Genomic DNA, 25,415 nt, shown 5'->3' with positions numbered 1-25,415 from the left:
CGGGGGGGAAGGGAGCCAGGACTCCTGGGTTTTAGGGCGGGAGCTAGTGGCGGGGGGAGACGGGAGCCAGGACTCCTGGGTTTTCAGGGGGGCTAGTGGCGGGGGGGATGGGAGCCAGGACTCCTGGGTTTTCGGGGGGGGCTAGTGGCGGGGGGGAAGGGAGCCAGGACTCCTGGGTTTTCGGGGGGGGCTAGTGGAGGGGGGGGGAAGGGAGCCAGGACTCCTGGGTTTTCGGGGGGGGCTAGTGGCGGGGGGGAAGGGAGCCAGGACTCCTGGGTTTTCGGGGGGGGGGCTAGTGGCGGGGGGGAAGGGAGCCAGGACTCCTGGGTTTTCGGGGGGGGCTAGTGGCGGGGGGGAAGGGAGCCAGGACTCCTGGGTTTTCGGGGGGGGGGGCTAGTGGCGGGTGGGAAGGGAGCCAGGACTCCTGGGTTTTCGGGGGGGGCTAGTGGCGGGGGGGAAGGGAGCCAGGACTCCTGGGTTTTCGGGGGGGGGCTAGTGGCGGGGGGGAAGGGAGCCAGGACTCCTGGGTTTTCGGGGGGGGCTACTGGCGGGGGGGCGATGGGAGCCAGGACTCCTGGGTTTTCTGGGGGGGGCTAGTGGCGGGGGGGAAGGGAGCCAGGACTCCTGGGTTTTCGGGGGGGGGCTAGTGGCGGGGGGGAAGGGAGCCAGGACTCCTGGGTTTTCGGGGGGGGGGGGCTAGTGGCGGGGGGGGATCGGAGCCAGGACTCCTGGGTTTTCGGGGGGGGGGGGCTAGTGGCGGGGGGGAAGGGAGCCAGGACTCCTGGGTTTTTGCGGGGGGGCTAGTGGCGGGGGGGATGGGAGCCAGGACTCCTGGGTTTTCGGGGGGGAGCTAGTGGCGGGGGGGAAGGGAGCCAGGACTCCTGGGTTTTCGGGGGGGGGCTAGTGGCAGGGGGGAGCCAGGACTCCTGGGTTTTCGGGGGGGGGGGGGCTAGTGGCGGGGGGGAAGGGAGCCAGGACTCCTGGGTTTTCGGGGGGGGGCTAGTGGCGGGGGGGAAGGGAGCCAGGACTCCTGGGTTTTCGGGGGGGGCTAGTGGCGGGGGGGAAGGGAGCCAGGACTCCTGGGTTTTCGGGGGGGGGGCTACTGGCGGGGGGGGAGGGGAGCCAGGACTCCTGGGTTTTCGGGGGGGGGCTAGTGGCGGGGGGGAGGGAGCCAGGACTCCTGGGTTTTCGGGGGGGGGCTAGTGGCGGGGGGGAAGGGAGCCAGGACTCCTGGGTTTTCGGGGGGGGGGGGCTAGTGGCGGGGGGGAAGGGAGCCAGGACTCCTGGGTTTTGGGGGGGGGGGGCTAGTGGGGGGGGGAGCCAGGACTCCTGGGTTTTCGGGGGGGGGCTAGTGGCGGGGGGGAAGGGAGCCAGGAATCCTGGGTTTTCGGGGGGGGGGGTAGTGGCGGGGGGGAAGGGAGCCAGGACTCCTGGGTTTTCGGGGGGGCTAGTGGCGGGGGGGGGAAGGAGCCAGGACTCCTGGGTTTTTCGGGGGGGGGCTAGTGGCGGGGGGGGAAGGGAGCCAGGACTCCTGGGTTTTCGGGAGGGGCTAGTGGCGGGGTGGAAGGGAGCCAGGACTCCTGGGTTTTCGGGGGGGGCTAGTGGCGGGGGGAAGGGAGGCAGGAACTCCTGGGTTTTCGGGGGGGGGCTAGTGGCGGGGGGGAAGGGAGCCAGGACTCCTGGGTTTTCAGGGGGGGCTAGTGGCGGGGGGAGGGAGCCAGGACTCCTGGGTTTCAGGGGGCTAGTGGCGGGGGGGAAGGGAGCCAGGACTCCTGGGTTTTCGGGGGGGGGGCTAGTGCGGGGGGGAAAGGAGCCAGGATCCCTGGGTTTTCGGGGGGGGGATAGTGGCGGGGGGGAAGGGAGCCAGGACTCCTGGGTTTTCGGGGGGGGGCTAGTGGCGGGGGGGGAAGGGAGCCAGGACTCCTGGTGTTTTCGGGGGGGGGTAGTGGCGGGGGGGAAGGGAGCCAGGACTCCTGGGTTTTCGGGGGGGGCTAGTGGCGGGGGGGAAGGGAGCCAGGACTCCTGGGTTTTCGGGGGGGCTAGTGGCGGGGGGGAAGGGAGCAGGACTCCTGGGTTTTCAGGGGGGCTAGTGGCGGGGGGGAAGGGAGCCAGGATCTGGGTTTTCGGGGGGGGGCTAGTGGGGGGGGAAGGGAGCCAGGACTCCTGGGTTTTGGGGGGGGGGGCTAGTGGCGGGGGGGAAGGGAGCCAGGACTCCTGGGTTTTACGGGGGGGGGCTAGTGGCGGGGGGGAAGGAGCCAGGACTCTGGGTTTTCGGGGGGGGGCTAGGGCGGGGGGGAAGGGAGCCAGGACTCCTGGGTTTCGGGGGGGAGCTAGTGGCGGGGGGGAAGGGAGCCAGGACTCCTGGGTTTCGGGGGGGGGGCTAGTGGGGAGGGGGAAGGGAGCCAGGACTCCTGGGTTTTCGGGGGGGGGCTAGTGGGGGGGGAAAGGAGCCAGGACTCCTGGGGTTTTCGGGGGGGGGGCTAGTGGCGGGGGGGAAGGGAGCCAGGACTCCGGGGTTTTCGGGGGGGGGGGGATAGTGGCGGGGGGGAAGGGGCCAGGACTCCTGGGTTTTCGGGGGGGGGGCTAGTGGGGGGGGGAAGGGAGCCAGGACTCCTGGGTTTTCGGGGGGGGGGCTAGTGGCGGGGCGGAAGGGAGCCAGGACTCCTGGGTTTTGGGGGGGGGGGCTAGTGGCGGGGGGGAAGGAGCCAGGACTCCTGGGTTTTCGGGGGTGGGGCTTCGTGGCGGGGCGGAAGGGAGACAGGAATCCTGTGTTTTCGGGTGGGGGGCCTAGTGGCGGTGGGGAGAAGGAGCCAGGACTCCTGGGTTGTCGGGGGGGGGCTAGTGGCGGGTGGGAAGGGCGCCCAGGACCTCCGGGTTTTCAGGGGGGGCTAGTGTTGGCGGGGGGGAAGGAAGCCAGGCACTCATGGGTTTTCAGGGGGGGCTCGGGCTAGTGGGCGGGGGGGAGGAGCCAGGACTCCTGGGTTTTCGGGGTGGGCTAGTGGCGGGGGGAAGGGAAGGCAACGGACTTCCTGGGCGTTTTCGGGGGGGGGCTAGTGGCTGGGGGGAAGGGAGCCCGGACTCCTGGGTTTTCGGGGGCGGGCTAAGTGGCGGGGGGGAAGGGAGCCCAGGACTCTGGGTTTTTCAGGGGGGCTAGTTAGGGGGGGAAGGGAGCCAGGACTCCTGGGTTTTCGGGGGGGGGGCTAGTGGCGGGGGGGAAGGGAGCCAGGACTCCTGGGTTTTCGGGGGGGGGGCTAGTGGCGGGGGGGAAGGGAGCCAGGAACTCCTGGGTTTTCGGGGGGGGGGGCTAGTGGGGGGGGGAAGGGAGCCAGGACTCCTGGGTTTTCAGGGGGGGCTAGTGGCGGGGGGGGAAGGGAGCCAGGACTCCTGGGTTTTCGGGGGGGGGGGCTAGTGGCGGGGGGAAGGGAGCCAGGACTCCTGGGTTTTCAGGGGGGCTAGTGGCGGGGGGGAAGGGAGCCAGGACTCCTGGGTTTTCGGGGGGGGGCTAGTGGCGGGGGGAAGGGAGCCAGGACTCCTGGGTTTTCGGGGGGGGTAGTGGCGGGGGGGGACGGGAGCCAGGATCCTGGGTTTTTCGGGGGGGGGGCTAGTGGCGGGGGGGAAGGGAGCCAGGACTCCTGGGTTTTCGGGGGGGGGGGCGAGTGGGCGGGGGGGAGGGAAGGAGCCAGGACTCCTGGGTTTTTCGGGGGGGGGTGGGTAGTGGCGGGGGGGGAAGGGAGCCAGGATCTCCTGGGTTTTCGGGGGGGGGGGCTAGTGGCGGGGGGGAAGGGAGCAGGACTCCTGGGTTTTTCGGGGGTGGGGGGGCTAGTGGCGGGGGGGAAGGGAGCCAGGACTCCTGGGTTTTGGGGGGGGGCTAGTGGCGGGGGGGAAGGGAGCCAGGACTCCTGGGTTTTCAGGGGGGCTAGTGGCGGGGGGGAAGGGAGCCAGGACTCCTGGGTTTTCGGGGGGGGGGGCTAGTGGCGGGGGGGAAGGGAGCCAGGACTCCTGGGTTTTCGGGGGGGGGGCTAGTGGCGGGGGGAAGGGAGCCAGGACTCCTGGGTTTTCGGGGGGGGCTAGTGGCGGGGGGGAAGGGAGCCAGGACCCTGGGTTTTCGGGGGGGGGGTAGTGGCGGGGGGGAAGGGAGCCAGGACTCCTGGGTTTTCGGGGGGGGGCTAGTGGCGGGGGGGGAAGGGAGCCAGGACTCCTGGGTTTTCAGGGGGGCTAGTGGCGGGGGGGGGGAAGGGAGCCAGGACTCCTGGGTTTCGGGGGGGGGCTAGTGGCGGGGGGGAAGGGAGCCAGGACTCTGGGTTTTCGGGGGGGGCTAGTGGCGGGGGGGAAGGGAGCCAGGACTCCTGGGTTTTCGGGGGGGGGGCTAGTGGCGGTGGGGAAGGGAGCCAGGACTCCTGGGTTTTCGGGGGGGCTAGTGGCGGGGGGGGGAAGGGAGCCAGGACTCCTGGGTTTTCGGGGGGGGGGGCTAGTGGCGGGGGGGGGGAAGGGAGCCAGGACTCCTGGGTTTTCGGGGGGGGGGCTAGTGGCGGGGGGGAAGGGAGCCCGGACTCCTGGGTTTTCGGGGGGGGGGCTAGTGGCGGGGGGGAAGGGAGCCAGGACTCCTGGGTTTTCAGGGGGGCTAGTGGCGGGGGGGAAGGGAGCCAGGACTCCTGGGTTTTTCGGGGGGGGGGCTAGTGGCGGGGGGGAAGGGAGCCAGGACTCCTGGGTTTTCGGGGGGGGCTAGTGGCGGGGGGGAAGGGAGCCAGGACTCCTGGGTTTTCTGGGGGGGGGGCTAGTGGCGGGTGGGAAGGGAGCCAGGACTCCTGGGTTTTCGGGGGGGGGCTAGTGGCGGGGGGGAAGGGAGCCAGGACTCCTGGGTTTTCAGGGGGGCTAGTGGCGGGGGGGAAGGGAGCCAGGGACTCCTGGGTTTTAGGGGGGGGCTAGTGGCGGGGGGGAAGGGAGCCAGGACTCCTGGGTTTTCGGGGGGGGCTAGTGGCGGGGGGGAAGGGAGCCAGGAATCCTGGGTTTTAGGGGGGGGGCTAGGGCGGGGGGGAAGGGAGCCAGGACTCCTGGGTTTTCAGGGGGGCTAGTGGCGGGGGGGAGGGAGCCAGGACTCCTGGGTTTTCGGGGGGGGGGGCTAGTGGCGGGGGGAAGGGAGCCAGGACTCCTGGGTTTTCAGGGGGGCTAGTGGCGGGGGGGAAGGGAGCCAGGACTCCTGGGTTTTCGGGGGGGGGGCTAGTGGCGGGGGGGAAGGGAGCCAGGACTCCTGGGTTTTCGGGGGGGGGGTAGTGGCGGGGGGGAAGGGAGCCAGGACTCCTGGGTTTTCGGGGGGGGGGCTCGTGGCGGGGGGGAAGGGAGCCAGGACTCCTGGGTTTTCGGGGGGGGGGGCTAGTGGCGGGGGGGAAGGGAGCCAGGACTCCTGGGTTTTCGGGGGGGGCTAGTGGCGGGGGGGAAGGGAGCCAGGACTCCTGGGTTTTCAGGGGGGGCTAGTGGCGGGGGGGAAGGGAGCCAGGACTCCTGGGTTTTCGGGGGGGGGGGCTAGTGGCGGGTGGGAAGGGAGCAGGGACTCCGGGTTTCGGGGGGGGGGGCTAGTGGCGGGGGGGAAGGGAGCCAGGACTCCTGGGTTTTCAGGGGGGGGCTAGTGGCGGGGGGGAAAGGGAGCCAGGACTCCTGGGTTTTCGGGGGGGGGGGCTAGTGGCGGGGGGGAGGGAGCCAGGACTCCTGGGTTTTCGGGGGGGGGCTGTGGCGGGGGGGAAGGGAGCCAGGACTCCTGGGTTTTTCAGGGGGGCTAGTGGCGGGGGGGAAGGGAGCCAGGACTCCTGGGTTTTCGGGGGGGGGGGCTAGTGGCGGGGGGAAGGGAGCCAGGACTCCTGGGTTTTCGGGGGGGGGCTAGTGGCGGGGGGGAAGGGAGCCAGGACTCCTGGGTTTTCGGGGGGGGGCTAGTGGCGGGGGGGAAGGGAGCCAGGACTCCTGGGTTTTCGGGGGGGGGATAGTGGCGGGGGGGAAGGGAGCCAGGACTCCTGGGTTTCAGGGGGGCTAGTGGCGGGGGGGAAGGGAGCCAGGACTCCTGGGTTTTCGGGGGGGGGGGCTAGTGGCGGGGGGGAAGGGAGCCAGGACTCCTGGGTTTTCGGGGGGGGCTAGTGGCGGGGGGGGAAGGGAGCCAGGACTCCTGGGTTTTCGGGGGGGGGCTAGTGGCGGGGGGGAAGGGAGCCAGGACTCCTGGGTTTTCGGGGGGGGCTAGTGGCGGGGGGGGAAGGAGCCAGGACTCCTGGGTTTTCGGGGGGGGCTAGTGGCGGGGGGGAAGGGAGCCAGGACTCCTGGGTTTTCGGGGGGGGGGGCTAGTGGCGGGGGGGAAGGGAGCCAGGACTCCTGGGTTTTCAGGGGGGCTAGTGGCGGGGGGGAAGGGAGCCAGGACTCCTGGGTTTTCGGGGGGGGCTAGTGGCGGGGGGGGAAGGGAGCCAGGACTCCTGGGTTTTCGGGGGGGGCTAGTGGCGGGTGGGAAGGGAGCCAGGACTCCTGGGTTTTCGGGGGGGCTAGTGGCGGGGGGGAAGGGAGCCAGGACTCCTGGGTTTTCAGGGGGGCTAGTGGCGGGGGGGGAAGGGAGCCAGGACTCCTGGGTTTTCGGGGGGGGCTAGTGGCGGGGGGGAAGGGAGCCAGGACTCCTGGGTTTTCGGGGGGGGGGCTAGTGGCGGGGGGGAAGGGAGCCAGGACTCCTGGGTTTTCGGGGGGGGGGGCTAGTGGCGGGGGGGAAGGGAGCCAGGACTCCTGGGTTTTCAGGGGGGCTAGTGGCGGGGGGGAAGGGAGCAGGACTCCTGGGTTTTCGGGGGGGGTAGTGGCGGGGGGAAGGGAGCCAGGACTCCTGGGTTTTCAGGGGGGCTAGTGGCGGGGGGGGAAGGGAGCCAGGACTCCTGGGTTTTCGGGGGGGGGGCTAGTGGCGGGGGGGAAGGGAGCCAGGACTCCTGGGTTTTCGGGGGGGGGCTAGTGGCGGGGGGGAAGGGCGCCAGGACTCCTGGGTTTTCGGGGGGGGGGCTAGTGGCGGGGGGGAAGGGAGCCAGGACTCCTGGGTTTTCGGGGGGGGCTAGTGGGGGGGGGGAAGGGAGCCAGGACTCCCTGGGTTTTCGGGGGGGGGGCTAGTGGCGGGGGGGGAGGGAGCCAGGACTCCTGGGTTTTCGGGGGGGGCTAGTGGCGGGGGGGGAAGGGAGCCAGGACTCCTGGGTTTTCAGGGGGGGCTAGTGGCGGGGGGGAAGGGAGCCAGGACTCCTGGGTTTTCGGGGGGGGGGGCTAGTGGCGGGGGGGAAGGGAGCCAGGACTCCTGGGTTTTCGGGGGGGGGGCTAGTGGCGGGGGGGAAGGGAGCCAGGACTCCTGGGTTTTCGGGGGGGGCTAGTGGCGGGGGGGGAAGGGAGCCAGGACTCCTGGGTTTTCGGGGGGGGGCTAGTGGGGGGGGGGGAAGGGAGCCAGGACTCCTGGGTTTTCGGGGGGGGGGCTAGTGGCGGGGGGGAAGGGAGCCAGGACTCCTGGGTTTTCAGGGGGGCTAGTGGCGGGGGGGAAGGGAGCCAGGACTCCTGGGTTTTAGGGCGGGAGCTAGTGGCGGGGGCAGACGGGAGCCAGGACTCCTGGGTTTTCGGGGGGGGCTAGTGGCGGGGGGGAAGGGAGCCAGGACTCCTGGGTTTTCGGGGGGGGGGCTAGTGGCGGGGGGGAAGGGAGCCAGGACTCCTGGGTTTTCGGGGGGGAGCTAGTGGCGGGGGGGAAGGGAGCCAGGACTCCTGGGTTTTCGGGGGGGGGGCTAGTGGCGGGGGGGAAGGGAGCCAGGACTCCTGGGTTTTCGGGGGGGGGGGCTAGTGGCGGGGGGGAAGGGAGCCAGGACTCCTGGGTTTTCGGGGGGGGCTAGTGGCGGGGGGGAAGGGAGCCAGGACTCCTGGGTTTTCGGGGGGGGGGCTAGTGGCGGGGGGGAAGGGAGCCAGGACTCCTGGGTTTTCGGGGGGGGGGGGGCTAGTGGCGGGGGGGAAGGGAGCCAGGACTCCTGGGTTTTCGGGGGGGGCTAGTGGCGGGGGGGAAGGGAGCCAGGACTCCTGGGTTTTCAGGGGGGCTTGTGGCGGGGGGGAAGGGAGCCAGGACTCCTGGGTTTTCGGGGGGGGGGGGGCTAGTGGCGGGTGGGAAGGGAGCCAGGACTCCTGGGTTTTCGGGGGGGGGGCTAGTGGCGGGGGGGAAGGGAGCCAGGACTCCTGGGTTTTCGGGGGGGGCTAGTGGCGGGGGGGAAGGGAGCCAGGACTCCTGGGTTTTCGGGGGGGGGCTAGTGGCGGGGGGGAAGGGAGCCAGGACTCCTGGGTTTTCGGGGGGGGCTAGTGGCGGGGGGGAAGGGAGCCAGGACTCCTGGGTTTTCAGGGGGGCTAGTGGCGGGGGGGAAGGGAGCCAGGACTCCTGGGTTTTCGGGGGGGGCTAGTGGCGGGGGGGAAGGGAGCCAGGACTCCTGGGTTTTCGGGGGGGGGGCTAGTGGCGGGGGGGAAGGGAGCCAGGACTCCTGGGTTTTCGGGGGGGGGCTAGTGGCGGGGGGGAAGGGAGCCAGGACTCCTGGGTTTTCGGGGGGGGGGCTAGTGGCGGGGGGGAAGGGAGCCAGGACTCCTGGGTTTTAGGGCGGGAGCTAGTGGCGGGGGGAGACGGGAGCCAGGACTCCTGGGTTTTCGGGGGGGGGAGTGGCGGGGGGGAAGGGAGCCAGGACTCCTGGGTTTTCGGGGGGGGCTAGTGGCGGGGGGGAAGGGAGCCAGGACTCCTGGGTTTTCGGGGGGGGGGGGCTAGTGGCGGGGGGGAAGGGAGCCAGGACTCCTGGGTTTTCGGGGGGGGGCTGGTGGCGGGGGGGAGCCGCGGGGAGGGGTCAGACAAGAGCCGCCGCCTCCCCTCAGCCTCCGCCTCCGCCTCCATCCTTTAGAGCCTTAGGGAATCTCTCTCTGCTATTGGTCTCCGTCCCCGTCAATCACCCCCAGTCCGCCCCGCCTCTCCCAGTTGGTGATTGGTCCGATAGGACCATGTGGACGGAGTCAGGCGGTTGATTGGCTTAAATTTAGATAACTGCCGTAGGCGCGGGGCTGATTCGCTGATACCTCTTGTGGCGTCAGCATCCGCCCGCTGACTGGTCCAGCCCGGGAGGCGGGCGGGCGTGTGTGTGTGGGGGGGAAGGGGTCGTGATTCCGTCTCTGATTGGTTAATTCCTGTGCACAGGAGGTGGGGCTAAGAGCATCATGTGCCGCCTCGTGATTGGCCAGACCCTCTCTATCTAGGCGTAAGTGCAGCTCTGATTTGCCCAAATAGCCGTCAGGAGGCGGGACTTGAGGCGCCGATTGGCCAAGGCGGGTACCGAGGCGGAAGCGGTAGGTGCGCCCAGCGTCGCGTGTCTCACTCTACGGGGAGGTCGGGATGGAGGCGGCGGGGCCCGAGCTGCGGGTGAGGCGGGGATCCGGCGGTGGGTCGCTCGGGGGCTGGGGAAAGGGATCGGGGGGGCGCACGGGGGGGCGAGGGCTAGGGAAGGGGATGGGGGGCGCACGTGGGGGGGGCTGGGGAAGGGGATCGGGGGGGCGAGGGCTGGGGAAGGGGATCGGGGGGCGCACGTGGGGGGGGCTGGGGAAGGGGATCGGGGGGGCGAGGGCTGGGGAAGGGGATCGGGGGGCGCACGTGGGGGGGGCTGGGGAAGGGGATCGGGGGGGCGAGGGCTGGGGAAGGGGATCGGGGGGCGCACGGGGGGGCGGGGCTGGGGAAGGGGATGGGGGCGCACGGGGGGGCGGGGCTGGGGAAGGGGATCTGGAGGGGGCCTGGCAGGAGGCATGGTGGGGGTGGCTTGGTTTAAAGTCTCCCCACCCTGCAGGAGCAGCTGGTGTCCGACCTGCCCCCCGCGCTGGCCTTGCTGGGATCGCTCCAGGAGCAGGTGAGAGAGACCCTGACCCCCCAGATCGGGGCCGCCCCGCAGGGGGAAGGCCCTGGCTCACCCCCTCTCTTCCCCCCACAGGTTGTTGGGGTCACGGCCCATGTCCAGGGGCTGCTGCAGCGAGTCCGGGCCGGTGCCTTCCCCACGGAGAAGGTGAGAGCGGGTCCTCTTCTGCCTCCGGGTGTCCCCCCCCATCCTGCCCCTCTCCCACTTCCTTGTCCCCGGGTGTCCCCCCCCATCCTGCTCCTCTCCTGCTTCCCTGCCCCAGGTGTCCCCCCCATCCTGCCCCTCTCCCACTTTGCTGCCCCGGGTGTCCCCCCCATCCTGCCCCTGTCCCTTGGGTCCACCCCCATCCTGCCCCACTCCCACTTCCCTGTCCCTGGGTGTCCCCCCCCCATCCTGCTCCTCTCCTGCTTCCCTACCCCAGGTGTCCCCCCCATCCTGCCCCTCTCCCACTTTGCTGCCCTGGGTGTCCCCCCCCATCCTGCCCCTGTCCCCTGAGTCCACCCCCATCCTGCCCCTCTCCCACTTCCCTGGCCCGGGTGTCCTCCCCCCCATCCTGCCCCTGTCCCCTCAGTCCACCCCTATCCTGCCCCTCTCCCGCTTCCCTGGCCTGGGTGTCCCCCCGATCCTGTCCCTATCCCCTCCTTGATGCCTCTGCCCCCTTCCGCAGGGGCTGAGTTTCCTGGAGCTGAAGGCCCAGCTGCTGCTGCTCTATCTCCAGGACCTGGCCCAGCTGCTGCTGGAGAAGAGCTCGGGACGCTCCCTGGCCGCCCAGCCAGCTGTCCTGCGCCTGGCTGAGCTGCGCACGGTGCGTGGGGCCAATGGAGCCCCCGGGGGCCATGCTGGGGTGGGGGGAGACCGCTGGGTACCTCCAGGAGGGGAGTGGGGGAAGGGCTGGGAGCCAGGACTCCTGGGTTCTATCCCCAGCTCTGGGAGGGGAGGGGAGCGAGTGGTTAGAGCAAGGGGGGTTGGGGAGGCTGGGAACTAGGATTCTTGGGTTCTAACCTGGCTGAGAGGAGAGGGCGGCTAGTGGTTAGAGCAGTGGAGGTATGGAGAGCCTGAACTCCTGGGTGCGGTGGGTGGTTCTTGGGGGGCAGGGTCTCCCCATGTCTGATCCCCCCTCCTACCCCCCCAGGTATTGGAGAAGATGCGCCCCATCGAGCAGAAGCTCCGGTATCAGGTTGACAAGCTGGTGAAGGCAGCTGTGACGGGTGCCGTGGGTGAGTTGGGGGCACCGAGGGGGGTGAGCGTGAGGTGATTGGGGCCCCTGCTGACCACGCCCCCCCCCGGGGTGCTCTCGTTGCAGGAGACGACAATCCGCTGAGATTCAAACCGGACCCTGGGAACATGATGAGCAAGGTGAGGGGGAGGGGCAGGACTCCTGGGTTCCATCCCCAGCTCTGGGAAGGGGGAGGTCTAGTGGTTAGAGCAGGGGAGGGGCAGGGAGCCAGGCTGGGCTCTGTCTCTGGGGAGGAATGGGGTTACTCATTGGCCCGCAGTGGGGAGAAGAGGGCAGGGCCAGGTCTTGACTGACAGGCTGTTTTCTCTCGGGCAGCTGAGTGACGAGGAGGTCGGGACGGAAGGCAAAGCTGCCGGGAAGAAGCCCCTGGCCAAAGGAGGGGTCCGGAAATACGTCCCACCCCGGCTGGTACCGGTGCATTATGGTGCGTGCGGGGAGCCCGCCCAGCTTCTAGCCCCCGCCTTAGAAAGAGTGGGGTTTGTATAACCAGCCCGCGCCCCACCCCAGAGCCAGCCGCCTCTTGGCGCCGGGGGAAGGGTCCCCGTATAACCGGCCCGCGCCCCACCCCAGAACCAGCTGCCTCTCGATGCCGGGGGGAAGGGTCCCCGTATAACCAGACCCCGCGCCCCACCCCAGAGCCGGCCGCCTCTCAGTGCCGGGGGAGGGGTCTCCGTATAACCAGACCCCGCGCCTCACCTCGGTGCCGGGGGAGGGGTCCCAGTATAGCCGGCCGCCTCTCGGTGCCGGGGGAAGGGTCCCTGTATAACCAGCCCCCGCGCCTCACCCCAGAGCTGGCTGCCTCTCAGCGCGGGGGGAGGGGTCCCCGTATGCTCAGCCCCACGCCCCACCCCAGAGGTGACTGCATCCTCATCCGCTCCCCCTCAGATGAGACGGAGGCCGAGCGGGAGAAGAAGGCCCTCGACCAGGCAAAGAAGCGAGCACTGAGCAGCTCCGTTATCCGGGAGCTGAAAGAGCAGTTCTCAGATGCGCCGGAGGAAATCCGCGAAGGGCGCTACCTGCATGCGACCAGGCAGAGCCAGGAGGATGCGCACCGGTGAGTGCGGGCTAGTGGTTAGAGCATGGGGGGGCTGGGAGCCAGGACTCCTGGGTTCTGGCTCTGGGAGGGGAGGGGGGTGTCCCGGAGTCCCTGGGCGATGCTCTGGAACTGCTCCCTACAAAGCCAGGCAGGACTCTGGGGGAGCCTCCTCTCTCGGAGCAGCCTGTCTCCAGGGCAAGAAGCTTCCCCCTTCCTGGGTCTGACCTCGGAGCATTCAGCCTCCCCTGCCCCTCCGGGCGCTTTCCATAGCCAGTCCGCCCAGGCGGGGTCCTGGGGGGCCCAGAGGGCCCTGCCCCCCAACTCCGCAGTCAGACGGGACTCTCAGCCAGCGTAAAACAGAAGGTTTATTCGTCGACAGGAACACAGCGTAGGGCACAGCTTGTTAGCACAGAAATCAGTGACTTTCAGCCAAGCCCATCTTGGGGGTCGGGGAGCCCAGAACCAGGGCTCTGGTCCTCCCCCTGCGCCCCAAGCCAGCCGAGATTGACTCGCTTCCAGCTGCCTGACCCCTGCCCTGCCCGTTGCTCCTCCTCCAGCCTTTGTCTCGCTTCCCGGGCCAAGAGTCACCTGGTCACATCTCCCTCCTGGGTCTCAGGTTATGAAGGGGCGGCCATAGCATCCCTGCAGGCAGCTGGAGCAGTCCCCACAAAAGTCACACACCCTTATTCCCACCACCTAGACATTGGTGCAATACATAGGGAAACTGAGGCGCACACACAGCATTTATGCAAAACAGTAAGACTCACATAGGGTCACATACAACATAACAAGGGAAAATCTCCACTACAACACAGGGTCTAGTGGTTAAAGCGTGGGGCTGGGGGTTAGGAGTCAGGACTCTATCCTGGGTTCTATCCTGGCTCGGGGAGGGGAACGGAGTGTAAGTGGTTAGAGCCAGAGTGAGGGGCTGGGATCCAGGACTCCTGGATTCCATCCTAGCTCTGAGGGGCAGAAGGGAGTGGGGTCTAGTGATTAGAGCCGGATCCAGGCTCCCTGTTCCGGTCATTGCAGGAGGAGCTACGAGGAGGCCATGCTGGTGAGGCTGAACTTGAGCCGGCAGGACAAGGCCCGGCGGCGCCGGGTGGCTGCGATGGGGGCCCAGCTCCACTCCCTGACCCACTTCGGTGACATCAGCGCTCTGACCGGGGCAGCACCCCTCACTGGAGAGGTGAGGCAGCGCAGAGTGACGGGCGGGGACGGGGAGCAAGCTGGGGCTGAGCCTCACCCAGCTAATTGTTTCCATTCCTCTCCCAGGATCTGAGCCCCCCGAAGAAAAGGAGGAAGAAGACAAATGCAAAGAAAGGAAGGAAAAAGGGTGAGTGTGAGGGCAGCCCCCTCTGGCCCAGCAGTCCCAACTTCAGTCCCCACCCCCAGTCCCCTTTTTAGAGCCCCTCAAAATCCAGTGACGGGAGGTTCCACAGGTGAACAGCAGCCCAAGGAGTTTCTAGACCTAGCTGGGAGCCCGGTCACCGGGGTCCTGGCTCTGGAAGGAGAGTGGGCTGTAATGGGTTAGTCCAGAAGCGTGGGGGAGCCAGGACGCCTGGGTTTTCTCCCAGCTCTGGGAGGGGAGTCGGGGCTTGATCTGTCACTTGTCTGCTCGCTCTGTTTCCACACTCCCCTATTCTCTTCCTTTTGTAGGTTTCCGGAGGCGATAACGGAGCGACGTTGCCCCCCCTGCTCCCGCCGGAGCGACTCTCACATGGGGGCAGAATGTTTAGACAATAAAACCGAGCCCCTGAACGTGTCTTGGTCTAAACGTTCACTAGGGGGTGCTGTGCAGCAGCGTTGCCTGCTCGGCTTAGGCCAAGGGTCCCCCGCAAGGGAGCTGACGCATGCTGGGGCCCCGCCTGTCCTATCCCCTTGCTCGCAGCCGGGCCCCAGCATGCCCCCCTGCTCTTTGCCAGCCCCGCTCCCTTTCTTTGCCAGATCTCAGCTTCCCTCCCCCCTGAGTCCTAGCGTAACTGAGCTGAACGTATTAGCGGGGGGGCAGGGGCCAGCTGGCCACATTCTCCCCCTCGGGGGATCAAACAGGGGCAGGTGCCCCAGGGGCAGCTTTCCTCGGTTTCCACCCTTGGGCCTGGGGCCAAGCCAGGCACCTGCTGGCATGTGAGTGCGGGTCATGCCACAGTTAGCGACCGAGGCCAATTGCCCTGGGAGCCACCCTGCCTCAGTTGCTCAGCTGTGGGCTGGCCCCATAGGGCGTGGCCTCCAGAGCTCTGAGGTGAGAGCCTGTTCTGTGATCTTAGCATCCTTCAATGGGGGGTGCTGGGCTGCAGAGGGGGCCGGTCTGTGCCCACTCTCCCCCGGGCGCTAGGGGGCCCTGGGCTGCCTCTCCCCGGTGCTACGGGGCGCTGTGCCCCATTTCAACCTCTGCCAGCCCCATCCCTTTTGAGGGGCCACATTGCGCCGGCGTGTCAGGCCCAGAAGCGTTGTCATGGGGGGGCGGTTGGGGGTCCCCGGCCAGCACCCCCGCCCGGAGCAGCGCCTGGTAGTGCTGAGGGCGATGCCGCTGGAGGTAGACGCTCATCTTGCCGGGCACGCGGGTGGCACCGTCCCACCCTGGGAGAGGAGAGAAGACCTGGTCAGTGGGGGCGTCCTGGCTCCTCCACGCCCCCCCCCCGGTGCCCCAGGCGCCGCTCACCCAGTGCCCGCTGAAGCTGCATCACCCCCTCCAGTGCTGCCGGCACCTCCTCCTGGGCCCCCACCACGGCCTCCACCTCGGCCACGGTGTAGCCAAAATCCGCCTGGTCCAGGTCGACCCGCAGGACCCCCAGCCGGTAGCTGCGGCGCCGGGTCACGAAGCTGGCAAACTCGTGCAGGCCCAGCCCAGCCACGGCCCTGGACACCTGGTCCCAGCCGGGCGCGGGGGCCACGCCCAGCACCCTGCACAGCCGGCCCACGATGGTGTGGGGGCTCGTCAGCTCCTGGTAGGTGGTGGCCACGGTGGGTGGCTCCGGGGACGGGGCATCCTGGACGTGGCTGGAGCCTCCAGCGCCCTCTGCTGGCGGCTCTGGGGACAGGGCACCCGGGACGTGGCTGGGGCCTCCGGCGCCCTCTGCTGGCGGCTCCGGGGACGGGGCATCTGGGACGTGGCTGGACCCTCTGGCTCCTCTGCGTGGCACTGGGGGGCACTTGAGCTCCCAGCCGGCCCCCTGGCGGAGCCGCAGCCAGTGGTCGGCCCGTGTGAGCCGCAGGTCGGGGGTGTCGTAATAGTGGTCGCGGAAGGACGAGCTCCCGGCCAGGGCCGCCCCCAGCGCTGCCAGCCTGGCCTCCGTGCCCGGCCCGGCCGTGAACTTCACCTCCACCTCGATGCTGCCCGACGGCATCACGGCCCCTCTGGGGGTAGGAGGGGGGAGTGAGCCACAGAGCGACCCCCTGGTCACAGCCCCCGATCCCCCCCCACACCCCATAGCACAGTGCACTTCACACAGGCCTGCCCCACAACCTGCCCTATGGTGACCCCACCCAGCCCAGCTCCCTGCCCCATGACAACTCACAGTGCCCCAGCCCAGCTCCGTGCCCCACAGCACCCTGCCCCACTCCCCATAGCACAGTGCACTTCACACAGGCCTGCCCCATGGCAACCCCACCTAGCCCCATTCCTTACCCCACGGCAATCCCCACCCAGTCCAGCTCCCTGCCCCACGGCGCCCTTTGCCTGGCCCACTCCCGCCAGCACGTGCACCCCGCTCAGCCCGCCCCACTCCCTGCCCAAGGGGTCTCCTGGCGGGGTCCCGGGGCCAGCACCGACCTCGCCCCTGCCCCAGCTCCCTGCTTGATCCCAGCTGTCGGCGCGTCCAGGGCGGGGCCGTGGGGGGCGGGGCTGGAGTTTTCTTCTCGGAGAATTAATTTCTTCCTCGCGCTAGAGTGGTGGGGAGCGGGGCATGCTGGGAGCTGTAGTTCTGAGGGGAGCCGGGAATGCTGGGAGCTGTAGTGCCAAAGGGAGTGGGGCATTTTGGGCGAAGTAGTTCCAAGGGGGCAGGGCATTCTGGAAGCTGTAGTTCCAGTAGAGCGGGGCACTCTGGGAGCTGTAGTGCCAGAGGGAGCAGGGCATTCTGGGAGCTGTAGTTCCAGACGACTAAGGGATTGGGAAAACCGATGTCTTTGGCCTCTCTCTGTCTCACTCCCCGCCCCGCCAACGGCGTCTGTCTCGCTTCTTTGCTCCCAGTTGCTATGGTGACCGGAAAGCTGCAATTAGGAGCAGCAGGATGGGGGGTCCTTAATGAGGAGATGGGGTTAACCCCTTGTGGACAAGGAGACAGCGACTTCTGAGTTCTATTCGGGGCTCTGGCAGTGGAGTGGGTCAAGTGGTTAGAGGGGGGCTAGGAGCCAGGACTCCTGGGTTCTCTCCCTGGCTCTGGGAGGAGAGTGGGGGCTAGTGGTTAGAGCCGCACACAGCTGATTATTGCTGTTCTCTCTCCGTCTGACAGCGCCACCGGCCAGGGAAGGGAGCCCAGATGCAGCCGGGGAGGAGATGCGGGCTGAAGAAGGCGGGGGCGGGGGGGGTGATTATGAGGGAAAGACCATGGGCCGGAGGGGAGATGGGGAGGTTGTGGGGGGCGTAAGCGAAGGGTCCTGGGGTCAGGGTTGGGTGGGGAGAGGGTCAGGGGATGAGGTGTGGGGGAGAATTAGGGGGAAGGGATGCGGGTCTAGGGGTGTGTGGAAGGTGGGAGGATGAGGCTAGGGGTGTGCGGGTCATTGGAGCAATGGGGTTGGGGGAATGGGTGGGGGTTAGCAGGGGCTGGAGGATTGGGGTTGGGGAAGGGCTGAAAGGTCAGGGGTGGGATGAGGTGGGGGAGAGGGGTTGGGGTGAACCCCCTGAGCTGCTCCGTGCCTCAGTTTCCCCAGTGTAACATGCAGAGAATAGTCCTGCTCTCCCTCGCAAGGCGGTCGGGAGGGGAAAGCTTGTGGGGGGCTGTGATACTGTAAGAATAGGTTGGAGGGCCTGGCTGGCTCAGAGGGGCGGGGCACAGGGTCTTTTGCCTCTAGGGGGCGCTGCCTCCAGCCCCAGGGGGGAATCGCTGGCTGTGGGGAGACACGAGGCCTTTCCGACTAGGGTCACCAGCTCCAGCCCCAGGGGGGACTCAGGAACCTTCCCCTCTAGGGGCCGCTGTGGGGCAATGGGGGGGGCAGTGCACCTGCTCTGGAGGGGGGTGTCAGACACGCCCATCACATCCCCCCGGCTCCCCCACACACACTCTTGTCTATCCTAGGGTGCAGAGGCAGTGGGGGAGGCAGAGCCTGCGAGGGTCCGAGAGACTACATTTCCCATCATGCTCAGCTGCACCTGCTCCCTGCCGCCCCCCCGCCCTCCAGCACCCCGGCGGGGGGGGGAGGGAAATTGATTATTCCATTGTGTGGCGCGGCTGCCGGCAGCTCCGGAGCGAGGGAGCGGAGCAGGGCGGGCGCGGACGAGTGTAAATCAATGGGGAAGCCCCGGCGGCGCCCCGATCGATCCGCGGGCCGGGCCTGAGCCAGGGGGAGGCGCTGGAGGAGGGGAGCGGCCGGAGCCGAGCTCCCCCCCCATCCCCACCCCCGGCGGAGCCCCCTCTTCCAGCGAGCAGAGTAAGTGGGATCGATTTCCCATCGCTTCACTCCGGCTGGCAGCGTGTGAACGGGAGGGGGGGAGGGAAGGAGACAGAGGAGAGAGGGAGGGGGATGGAGAGAGGGAAGGAGACAGAAAGGGATGGAGGGAAATGGAGAGAGGGAAGGAGACAGAGAGGGATGGACAGAGAATGGAGAGGGGGAAGGAGACAGAGGGAGGGAGGGGGGGAATGGAGAGGGGGAAGGAGACAGAGAGGGATGGATGGGGGAAGGAGAGAGAGGGGGATGGAGTGGAGAATGGAGGGGGAAGGAGACGGGGATGGATGGGGGTGAAGAGGGGGAAGGAGACAGAGAGTTGGAGGGGGATGGAGAGGGGGAAGGGGAGAGAGAATGATGGAGGGGAGAATGAAGAGGGAGAAGGAGAGAGGGAAGGAGGGGAGGGGAAGGAGCAAGGGAAGGGGACGGGGTGAGTAGAGGGGAAGGAGTGAGGGGAGGGGACGGGGTGAGTAGAGGGGAAGGAGTGAGGGGAGGGGATGGGGAGAGTGGAGGGGAGAGGAAGGAGCGAGGGGAGGGGATGGGGAGAGGAAGGAGCGAGGGAAGGTGACGGGGTGAGTAGAGGGCAAGGAGTGAGGGGAGGGGATGGGGAGAGTGGAGGGGAGAGGAAGGAGCGAGGGGAGGGGATGGGGAGAGTGGAGGAGAGAGGAAGGAGCGAGGGGAGGGGATGGGGAGAGTGGAGGGGAGAGGAAGGAGCGAGGGAAGGTGACGGGGTGACTAGAGGGCAAGGAGTGAGGGGAGGGGAGGGGATGGGGAGAGTGGAGAGGAAGGAGCGAGGGGAGGGGAGGGGATGGGGAGAGGAAGGAGCGAGGGAAGGGGATGGGGTGAGTAGAGGGGAAGGTAAGGAGAGAGGGGAGGGGATGGAGAGAGGGGAGGGGATGGGAAGGAGACAGACGAGAGGGGGAAAGGGAGAGGGTGCATGGAGGGGAGCCCACAGAACAGGGGAGGGAGGCAAGAAGGAAGGAGGGAAGAGGGCAGGGGAAGGAGATGAGAGATGAAGGGGGGATGGAGGAGAAGGAGAGAGGACTGAGACAGGAAGATGGAGGGGTGTGTGGGGGTGAAGTGAAGGATGGCTGGAGAGGAGAATGTAGGGATGGGAGGTTGGATAAAGGATGGGGCATGGAGGGATGGAAGAGAGGATGAAAGGAGGGGTGGAGGGGATGTGGAGATGGAGGGATGGGGCACGGAGGGAGATTTGGATGGGGCATGGAGGGATGGATGGAAGGAAGGAAGGATGGAACGAGGGGTGTGCGGGGACGGAAGGAGGGATGGAGGGGATGTGGAGATGGAGGGATGATGGAAGGAGGGGTGGAGGGGATGTGGGGATGGAGGGATGAGGGACAGAGGAAGGTATGGATGGGGCATGGAGGGATGGATGGAAGGAAGGAGGGATGGAAGGATGGAGGGATTGATGGAGGGATGGAAGGGTGCATGGAAAGACGTGTGTGTGGGATAGAAGGAGGGATGGAGGGGATGTGGAGATGGAGGGGTGTGGACATGGAGGGATGGAAGGATGGATGGAAGGACTTGTGTGTGGGGATGGAAGGAGGGGATGTGGAGATGGAGGGATGGGAGGAAGTGTGTGGGGATGGAGGGATGGGAGGATCGAGGGATGGATGGAGGCAGGTTTGTTTGGGGCATGGAAGGATGGGTGGAAGGAGGGGTGTGCGGGGATGGAAGGAGGGATGGAGGGGATGTGGAGGTGGAAGGAGGGATGGAAGGGTGGGTGGAAGGAGGGATGGAGGGGATGTAGAGATGGAAGGAGGGGTGTGCGGGGATGGAAGGAGGGATGGAAGGGTGGGTGGAAGGAGGGGTGTGCGGGGATGGAAGGAGGGATGGAGGGGATGTGGAGATGGAGGGATGGATGGAAGGAGGGATGGATGGAGGGAGGGGTCGATGGGGCATGGAGGGATGGATGGATGGAAGGAGGGATGGGACGAGGAGTGTATGGGGGGGTGAAGGCCAGGCCCAAACGGGGGGGTTGTCTGCTGGGGGTCCCAGTATCGGGTTCTCCCCCTCCACCTGGGCCCCCTTGTTTGGCTCCAGACACCCACTCCTGCCCCCCCTACAGCCAGAGGTGAGAGTTGGGGGAGTAGCAATGTCGGGAAGTGGGGGGGGACGACAAGGGGGAGATGGGGTGGGGGATGTGGACAGTGGGGGCGGGGAAAGGAGGAATAGGGGTTTTGCGAGAGCCACCCTCCATGCCCCCCATGCCCTCCATGGGTAGGGGGAACAATGTGGGGGGAAGAGCGGCCCCCCCCAAACACACTGCCCCAGAGACCGTTCCCCCTCCTTTCTCTCCTTCCTTCCATCTGGGCTGGGGAACAGGGGGTGGGATAGGTGGAGGGAAGGAAGGAGCTGGGCTGGCAGAGGGATGGAGGGAACCAGGCCGGCGGAGGTGTGGAGGGAAGCAGACAGGGATGGAGGGAAAGAAGAAGCTGGGCCGGCAGAGGGCTGGAGGGAAGGAAGGAGTCAGGCTGGCAGAGAGATGGAGGGAAGGAGGGAACCGGGCCGGCGGAGGGATGGAGGGAAGGAAGAAGCCAGGCTGGCGGAGGGAAGGTGGGAACTGGGCTGGCGGAGGGATAGAGAGAAGGAGGGAACCGGGCTGATGAAGGGAAGGAGGGAACCGGCAGCCAGCAGAGGGATGGAAGGAAGGAAGGAGCTGGGCCAGCAGAGGGATGGAGGGAAGGAGGGAACCAGGCTGGCAGAGGGATGGAAGGAAGGAAGAAGTAGGCTGTCAGAGGGATGGAGGGAAGGAAGAAGCCAGGCTGGCGGAGGGATGGAGGGAAGGAAAAAGACAGGCCAGTGGAGGGGTGGAGGAAAGGAAGAAGCTAGGCCAGCAGAGGGATGGAGGGAAGGAGGGAACCAGGCTGGCAGAGGGATGGAAGGAAGGAAGAAGTAGGCTGTCAGAGGGATGGAGGGAAGGAAGAAGTAGGCTGTCAGAGGGATGGAGGGAAGGAAGAAGCCAGGCTGGCGGAGGGATGGAGGGAAGGAAGAAGCTAGGCCGGCAGAGGGATGGAGGGAAGGAAGAAGCTAGGCCGGCAGAGGGATGGAGGGAAGGAAGAAGCTAGGCCAGCAGAGGGATGGAGGGAAGGAGGGAACCAGGCCGGCAGAGGGATGGAGGGAAGGAAGAAGCCAGGCTGGCGGAGGGATGGAGGGAAGGAAGAAGCTAGGCCAGCAGAGGGATGGAAGGAAGGAGGGAACCAGGCCGGCAGAGGGATGGAGGGAAGGAAGAAGCCAGGCCGGCAGAGGGATGGAAGGAAGGAAGAAGCCAGGCTGGCAGAGGGATGGAGGGAAGGAAGAAGCCAGGCTGGCGGAGGGGTGGAAGTCGGAGTGTATCAAGGAAGCTCATATATTCCAGTGGGCGACAGCTCCGTGCCCTGGCTGGCTCAGCCCATCGATTTTACAATCCTTCTTCCTCCGTCACCTGCTTCTTCGCTCCCTCGCTCCCCCCTCCCCCCACACAGGAGAGAACTCACAGCGCAGGAGGGGGCAGTTACAGCGGGGGCTGGGAGCCAGGACTCCTGGGTTCTCTCCCTGTTTCTGGGAGGGGAGTGGGGCGTGGTGGTTAGAGCTGGGGGCTGGGAGCCAGGACTCCTGGGTTCTCTCCCTGGTTTTATGGGACTCCCCCCTCTGGGCAGTATGGGGTGTTTGAATCACTTGTTCTCTCTGGCTGAGGTCCAAAGGAGGTTGTTGCCGTTCTGTGTGCATTGAGTTGTGTAGCAGCCCCAACGGGCTCGTGATGGGACACAGCAGAGGAGACAGCAACACAAACGCACCAAATACAACCCAGCAGCAGGACACAACACACGCAAAACACAACCAGGCAGGGGTACCCAGCGCACAACCGCACATGAGAGAATCACAACACAGGCCTACAACACAACTGCTAGCCCCACACAATGCAAAGATAAAACACAACCAACCGACACTCCACACAAAAACACACCCTCGCAAAACACAACCAGCCAGCAGGATGCTGCACACAACCACCCAACCAGGCCACACAAAAGGCAAATGAAGAAGCAAATGCAAACACCACAAAAGCCCAGCATAACACATCTCCCAAAATGAAGCCAAACACAACATGACAAATGTAACACACAATCATACAAACCCCTCCAAGGTTTCACAAAACACCCCCCCAAATGGTGACACAACCTCCCAGAAATCAAACACCACAAAGCACAACCAAGCAACAACACACAAAATACAAATCACATAACTGCAGAGAACCCACAATAAACCCTCACAATGCAAACCCACAAAACAACAATGCACAAAGCCCCAACCCTACAAATACTCCACCACCAAGACACAAAATACTAAACCCACAACACCCCCCGCCAAAAATGCAACCAACTGACACAAAATCCAACCAATAACACACAATATACAAACCCCACAACAACCAGAAAGGACAACCAGCCAACAATATGCAAAATGCAAAACCCACAAGAAACACAGACCACAACCAACAACACACACAAAACCCAACCCTCACAAAAAGTACACAACAAAGTAGAAACATCATCTAATACAACCCAACAAACATATGACTCCAACACAAACCCTAAAGACACTCACACACCATAACTGCACACTACACCACAACAGAAACCCACAACACACAACCAGAGAACAAATACAACAACACAAAACCCATCTGACATAATCTCCAAATGGAAAACAATATCACAGCACATACTTCAATAACACAACCCCCCCTGCAACAACACAACCACCACCACATTGCCCTCCCATTCCTTGACACAGTAACACAAGCCACCCCACCAACACTCCACCATCTTTCTCTCTCTCACACACACAATCCACTCCCACAGCCAGATACAACCAAACAATCCCCAGTAACACAACACTTGCTGTCAGCCACCCCCCCTGCACCCTGACACTGAATAATGTATGCACAACCACTCACACCCAGACACACACAATTATTTATGTAGACACTTCTAGTACCACAATCACACAATGCCATATACATATAGGTACAAACCAAAACCTCCACCTCACACCACTACACAAACACCACACATATACACAAGCATCTCACAGTAATACACAGCACACACAAAAGATACAGGAACAAAACCACATCTCACACAAATACACAACATGATGTCAACACACATGCAACCCTATACCCTCAAAACAGATGGGTCATTCAATGGACTATACACAACACAAACACATGAGCCACACAAACAGCACACACAGAGACAGGGCTCCCTGCACACCACATTCGCAACACCCCAAACATCCCCACAGGGCAAGTGGTGGGAAACACACAGAGAGCACAATGGACACAACTCAGTACAACATGACAGTAGCATATGTGTGCAGTCAACACACACAGCAAGTGCACCAATGCACAGCTGGCACACAATTGATGCACACAACATAAACAGCACCCACAATGGATATACACAACACACACCCAAGCGACACACCCAATCAATGTACAGAACACACACACGCACAATCGACACACACGATCAATAACATAACACATATCCAAGCCACACAGCTGATCGATAACACCACACATACAGTTGCACACCACAACTGATATACACAACACCAACAGAGTCAATGCACCTGATGGATTACATAAACACACACCCAATCAATATACGCAACACACACTTGATGGATAAACGACCACACATGCAAGTGACACACCAATTAATATACACAACACCCCACGAGGATATAAACCACACACATGCACAGGTCGACACACCGGAGGAGCTACACACACACAACATGCCACGCTGATACACTGATAGATATACATGACACACACCAAATTGATACACACAAACACATGCACACACAGTCGGACACCCTATTGATATAAAACACCACACACCCAATTGGACATACACACACCGCACAGCGACACACCCGATCAGTACCCACACGTACACATAAACACACAGACACACACAGATGACACACTGATTGCTGCCACACACAGACATGCACAATTGACGCACGTGATGGTACACACGCACACATGCGGGCACACACACAGAAACACACAGTGACCCACACAATCAATATCACAGTGCGCACACAACACAAACAACACTGGTCAATACATACACACAGCTGACATACCAAATATACACACACAACGCATACACACATGCACACAACAGCTGACACACTGTGGTACACAAATGCCACACAAAACACATGCACAGCTGACACACCCAATCGGTACACACATGCTCACATACACCAAGCACAGGCAACACACCAATCGGTGCACAAACACAACACACCGCGCAGACACCACAGCCACACACCAATTGGTGCGCACACAACACAAACAACATGCAGACACCAAAAGATGACACACCCAATGGTGCACGCACACACACACACGTGCATGACATGCACAGCCGAACACCGATCGGTGCACACAATGTACAGACACGCAGAGGTGAACCCACCGATTGGTGCACGCGCACCAGACATGGTCAGCTGACACACCTGATCGGTGCGCGCGCGTGCACACACACAGACAGGTGCAGACAAGCACGCGACACACCAATCAGTACACATTGTGCACACACACAACCAACACACCTGGTCGTACCACACACACAGCTGACAACTAGATTGATCTAAACACACACATGCACACACGGAGCTGACACCTGATCGGTACAACACATGTTCACACGCAGAACACACACACACTGATGACACACCCGACGGTACACACACACACATGCACAAGCTGACACACCAATCAGTGCACACACACACACGCAGACACCACAGCTGACACAACCGATCGGTGCATGCACACACAACACCACAAGCACAAGCACAGCCGACACACCCGATGGGTGCACACACCATGTTACAAAAGAGAGCCAGGGGACGGTTTGTGTGGCTTTTACACAGTATCTCGCCTGCGGCCTCTGATGGGAGATGTACATTTGCTATGCAGATGGTGGGTGGGAGCCTCCAATCACACCTCCCCACCCATCAGCATAAGAACAGATCAGAGCAGCTCTTAGAACCTGAGGGCTCACGATTGTATGCAAATTTAATGCAAATGAGTGCCCTTGTGCATTGTGGGATATCAGGCCTAGGAGAAAGGCCAACACCACAGGCATCCCAACCCCCAGCCAGACCCTGCCCTCCTGCCCCCCCTGCATGGGAACTGCACCCCCCAGCGCCTGCTGGAAGGGGCTGGAGGAACTGGGAGCTCCCTCTCCGGATGCACACACTGCTCCAAAAGGCCTTGGCTGGGGCACCCCGAGATGGAAGAGTGTTTCTCGTTCCCACAATTAGTGCCACAAGCCAGACCTGCTCCCCAGGCGAGAGTGAGGGGAGCAGGGGGGCAGGGCTGGAGGGGACAGAGTGGGCTAGCAGGGGGCTGGGGCGGGAGTGAGGGCACGGCAGAGCTTTGGGGGGGGGACAGGGAATCTACCCTCCCCAAAGGCTGGTTCTATAACATTTGCTCATTTTATGACAGTCGCTGTGGCTCCCACGCCCCCGACATGAATCTCCCAAATCGGCCCTGTGAGGACACCGCCTCCACCCCCCAGCTGTGGACAGACCCTGGGCACCCAAAATC

General features: G+C 64.8%; 3 protein-coding genes across 11 annotated transcripts in view; 2 read left to right on the top strand and 1 right to left on the bottom strand.

Moving 5' to 3' along the window:
* The first annotated feature begins 9,286 nt into the window (after positions 1 to 9,286).
* NGDN (neuroguidin) lies at positions 9,287 to 13,940 on the top strand. Of its 3 annotated transcripts, XM_038370251.2 has the most exons (11): positions 9,296 to 9,418; positions 9,837 to 9,896; positions 9,978 to 10,049; positions 10,570 to 10,707; positions 11,035 to 11,119; positions 11,206 to 11,258; positions 11,455 to 11,563; positions 12,025 to 12,193; positions 13,208 to 13,364; positions 13,451 to 13,511; positions 13,835 to 13,940. In XM_038370251.2, the coding sequence occupies exons 1-11, from the start codon at positions 9,392 to 9,394 to the stop codon at positions 13,849 to 13,851; spliced, it is 948 nt and encodes a 315-aa protein (XP_038226179.1). In that variant the 5' UTR covers positions 9,296 to 9,391; the 3' UTR covers positions 13,852 to 13,940. The 3 variants fall into 3 exon arrangements, 2 of the variants coding, with proteins under 2 accessions (XP_043351907.1, XP_038226179.1); XM_043495972.1 differs by having other exon boundaries at positions 9,287 to 9,418; positions 13,451 to 13,940; XR_006275445.1 differs by having other exon boundaries at positions 9,292 to 9,418; positions 13,208 to 13,511.
* THTPA (thiamine triphosphatase) overlaps positions 12,521 to 25,415 on the bottom strand; it is a 44,077-nt gene continuing 31,182 nt past the window's right edge. For 4 of the 6 annotated variants that reach the window (XM_043495976.1, XM_043495974.1, XM_043495975.1 and 1 more), the window contains exons 4-5: positions 14,838 to 15,532; positions 12,521 to 14,755 (exon numbers count right to left, since the gene is read on the bottom strand). In XM_043495976.1, the coding sequence (XP_043351911.1) occupies positions 14,538 to 14,755; positions 14,838 to 15,522 (903 nt within the window). In that variant the 5' untranslated portion in view covers positions 15,523 to 15,532 and the 3' untranslated portion in view covers positions 12,521 to 14,537. Of the gene's footprint in view, positions 14,756 to 14,837; positions 15,533 to 15,947; positions 16,060 to 25,415 lie in introns of those variants that run through there. The other 2 variants (XM_043495978.1, XM_038370252.2) reach the window with 2 other exon arrangements.
* The window catches only part of ZFHX2 (zinc finger homeobox 2), a 27,149-nt gene continuing 19,235 nt past the window's right edge, over positions 17,502 to 25,415 (top strand). Inside the window, exon 1 of one of the 2 annotated variants that reach the window (XM_038370240.2) lies at positions 17,502 to 17,761. The gene's annotated coding sequence lies outside the window, so the exon portion shown is untranslated. The remainder of the gene's footprint in view (positions 17,762 to 25,415) is intronic. The other variant, XM_038370238.2, reaches the window with a different exon arrangement.

Source organism: Dermochelys coriacea, chromosome 13 (genome assembly GCF_009764565.3).
Source record: "Dermochelys coriacea isolate rDerCor1 chromosome 13, rDerCor1.pri.v4, whole genome shotgun sequence".
NCBI classification, from domain to species: domain Eukaryota; kingdom Metazoa; phylum Chordata; order Testudines; family Dermochelyidae; genus Dermochelys; species Dermochelys coriacea.
Note: the sequence above shows the minus strand (reverse complement) of the source record. Positions and strands in the feature narration are given on the sequence as shown.

Bases quoted from the DNA above. Each gene is read 5' to 3' on its own strand.
- NGDN (XM_043495972.1), top strand. From the start codon at position 9,392: ATGGAGGCGGCGGGGCCCGAGCTGCGG. The intron at 10,708-11,034 runs GTGCGTGGGGCC...CTACCCCCCCAG, and splicing joins GCCTGGCTGAGCTGCGCACG to GTATTGGAGAAGATGCGCCC. The intron at 12,194-13,207 runs GTGAGTGCGGGC...CGGTCATTGCAG, and splicing joins AGCCAGGAGGATGCGCACCG to GAGGAGCTACGAGGAGGCCA.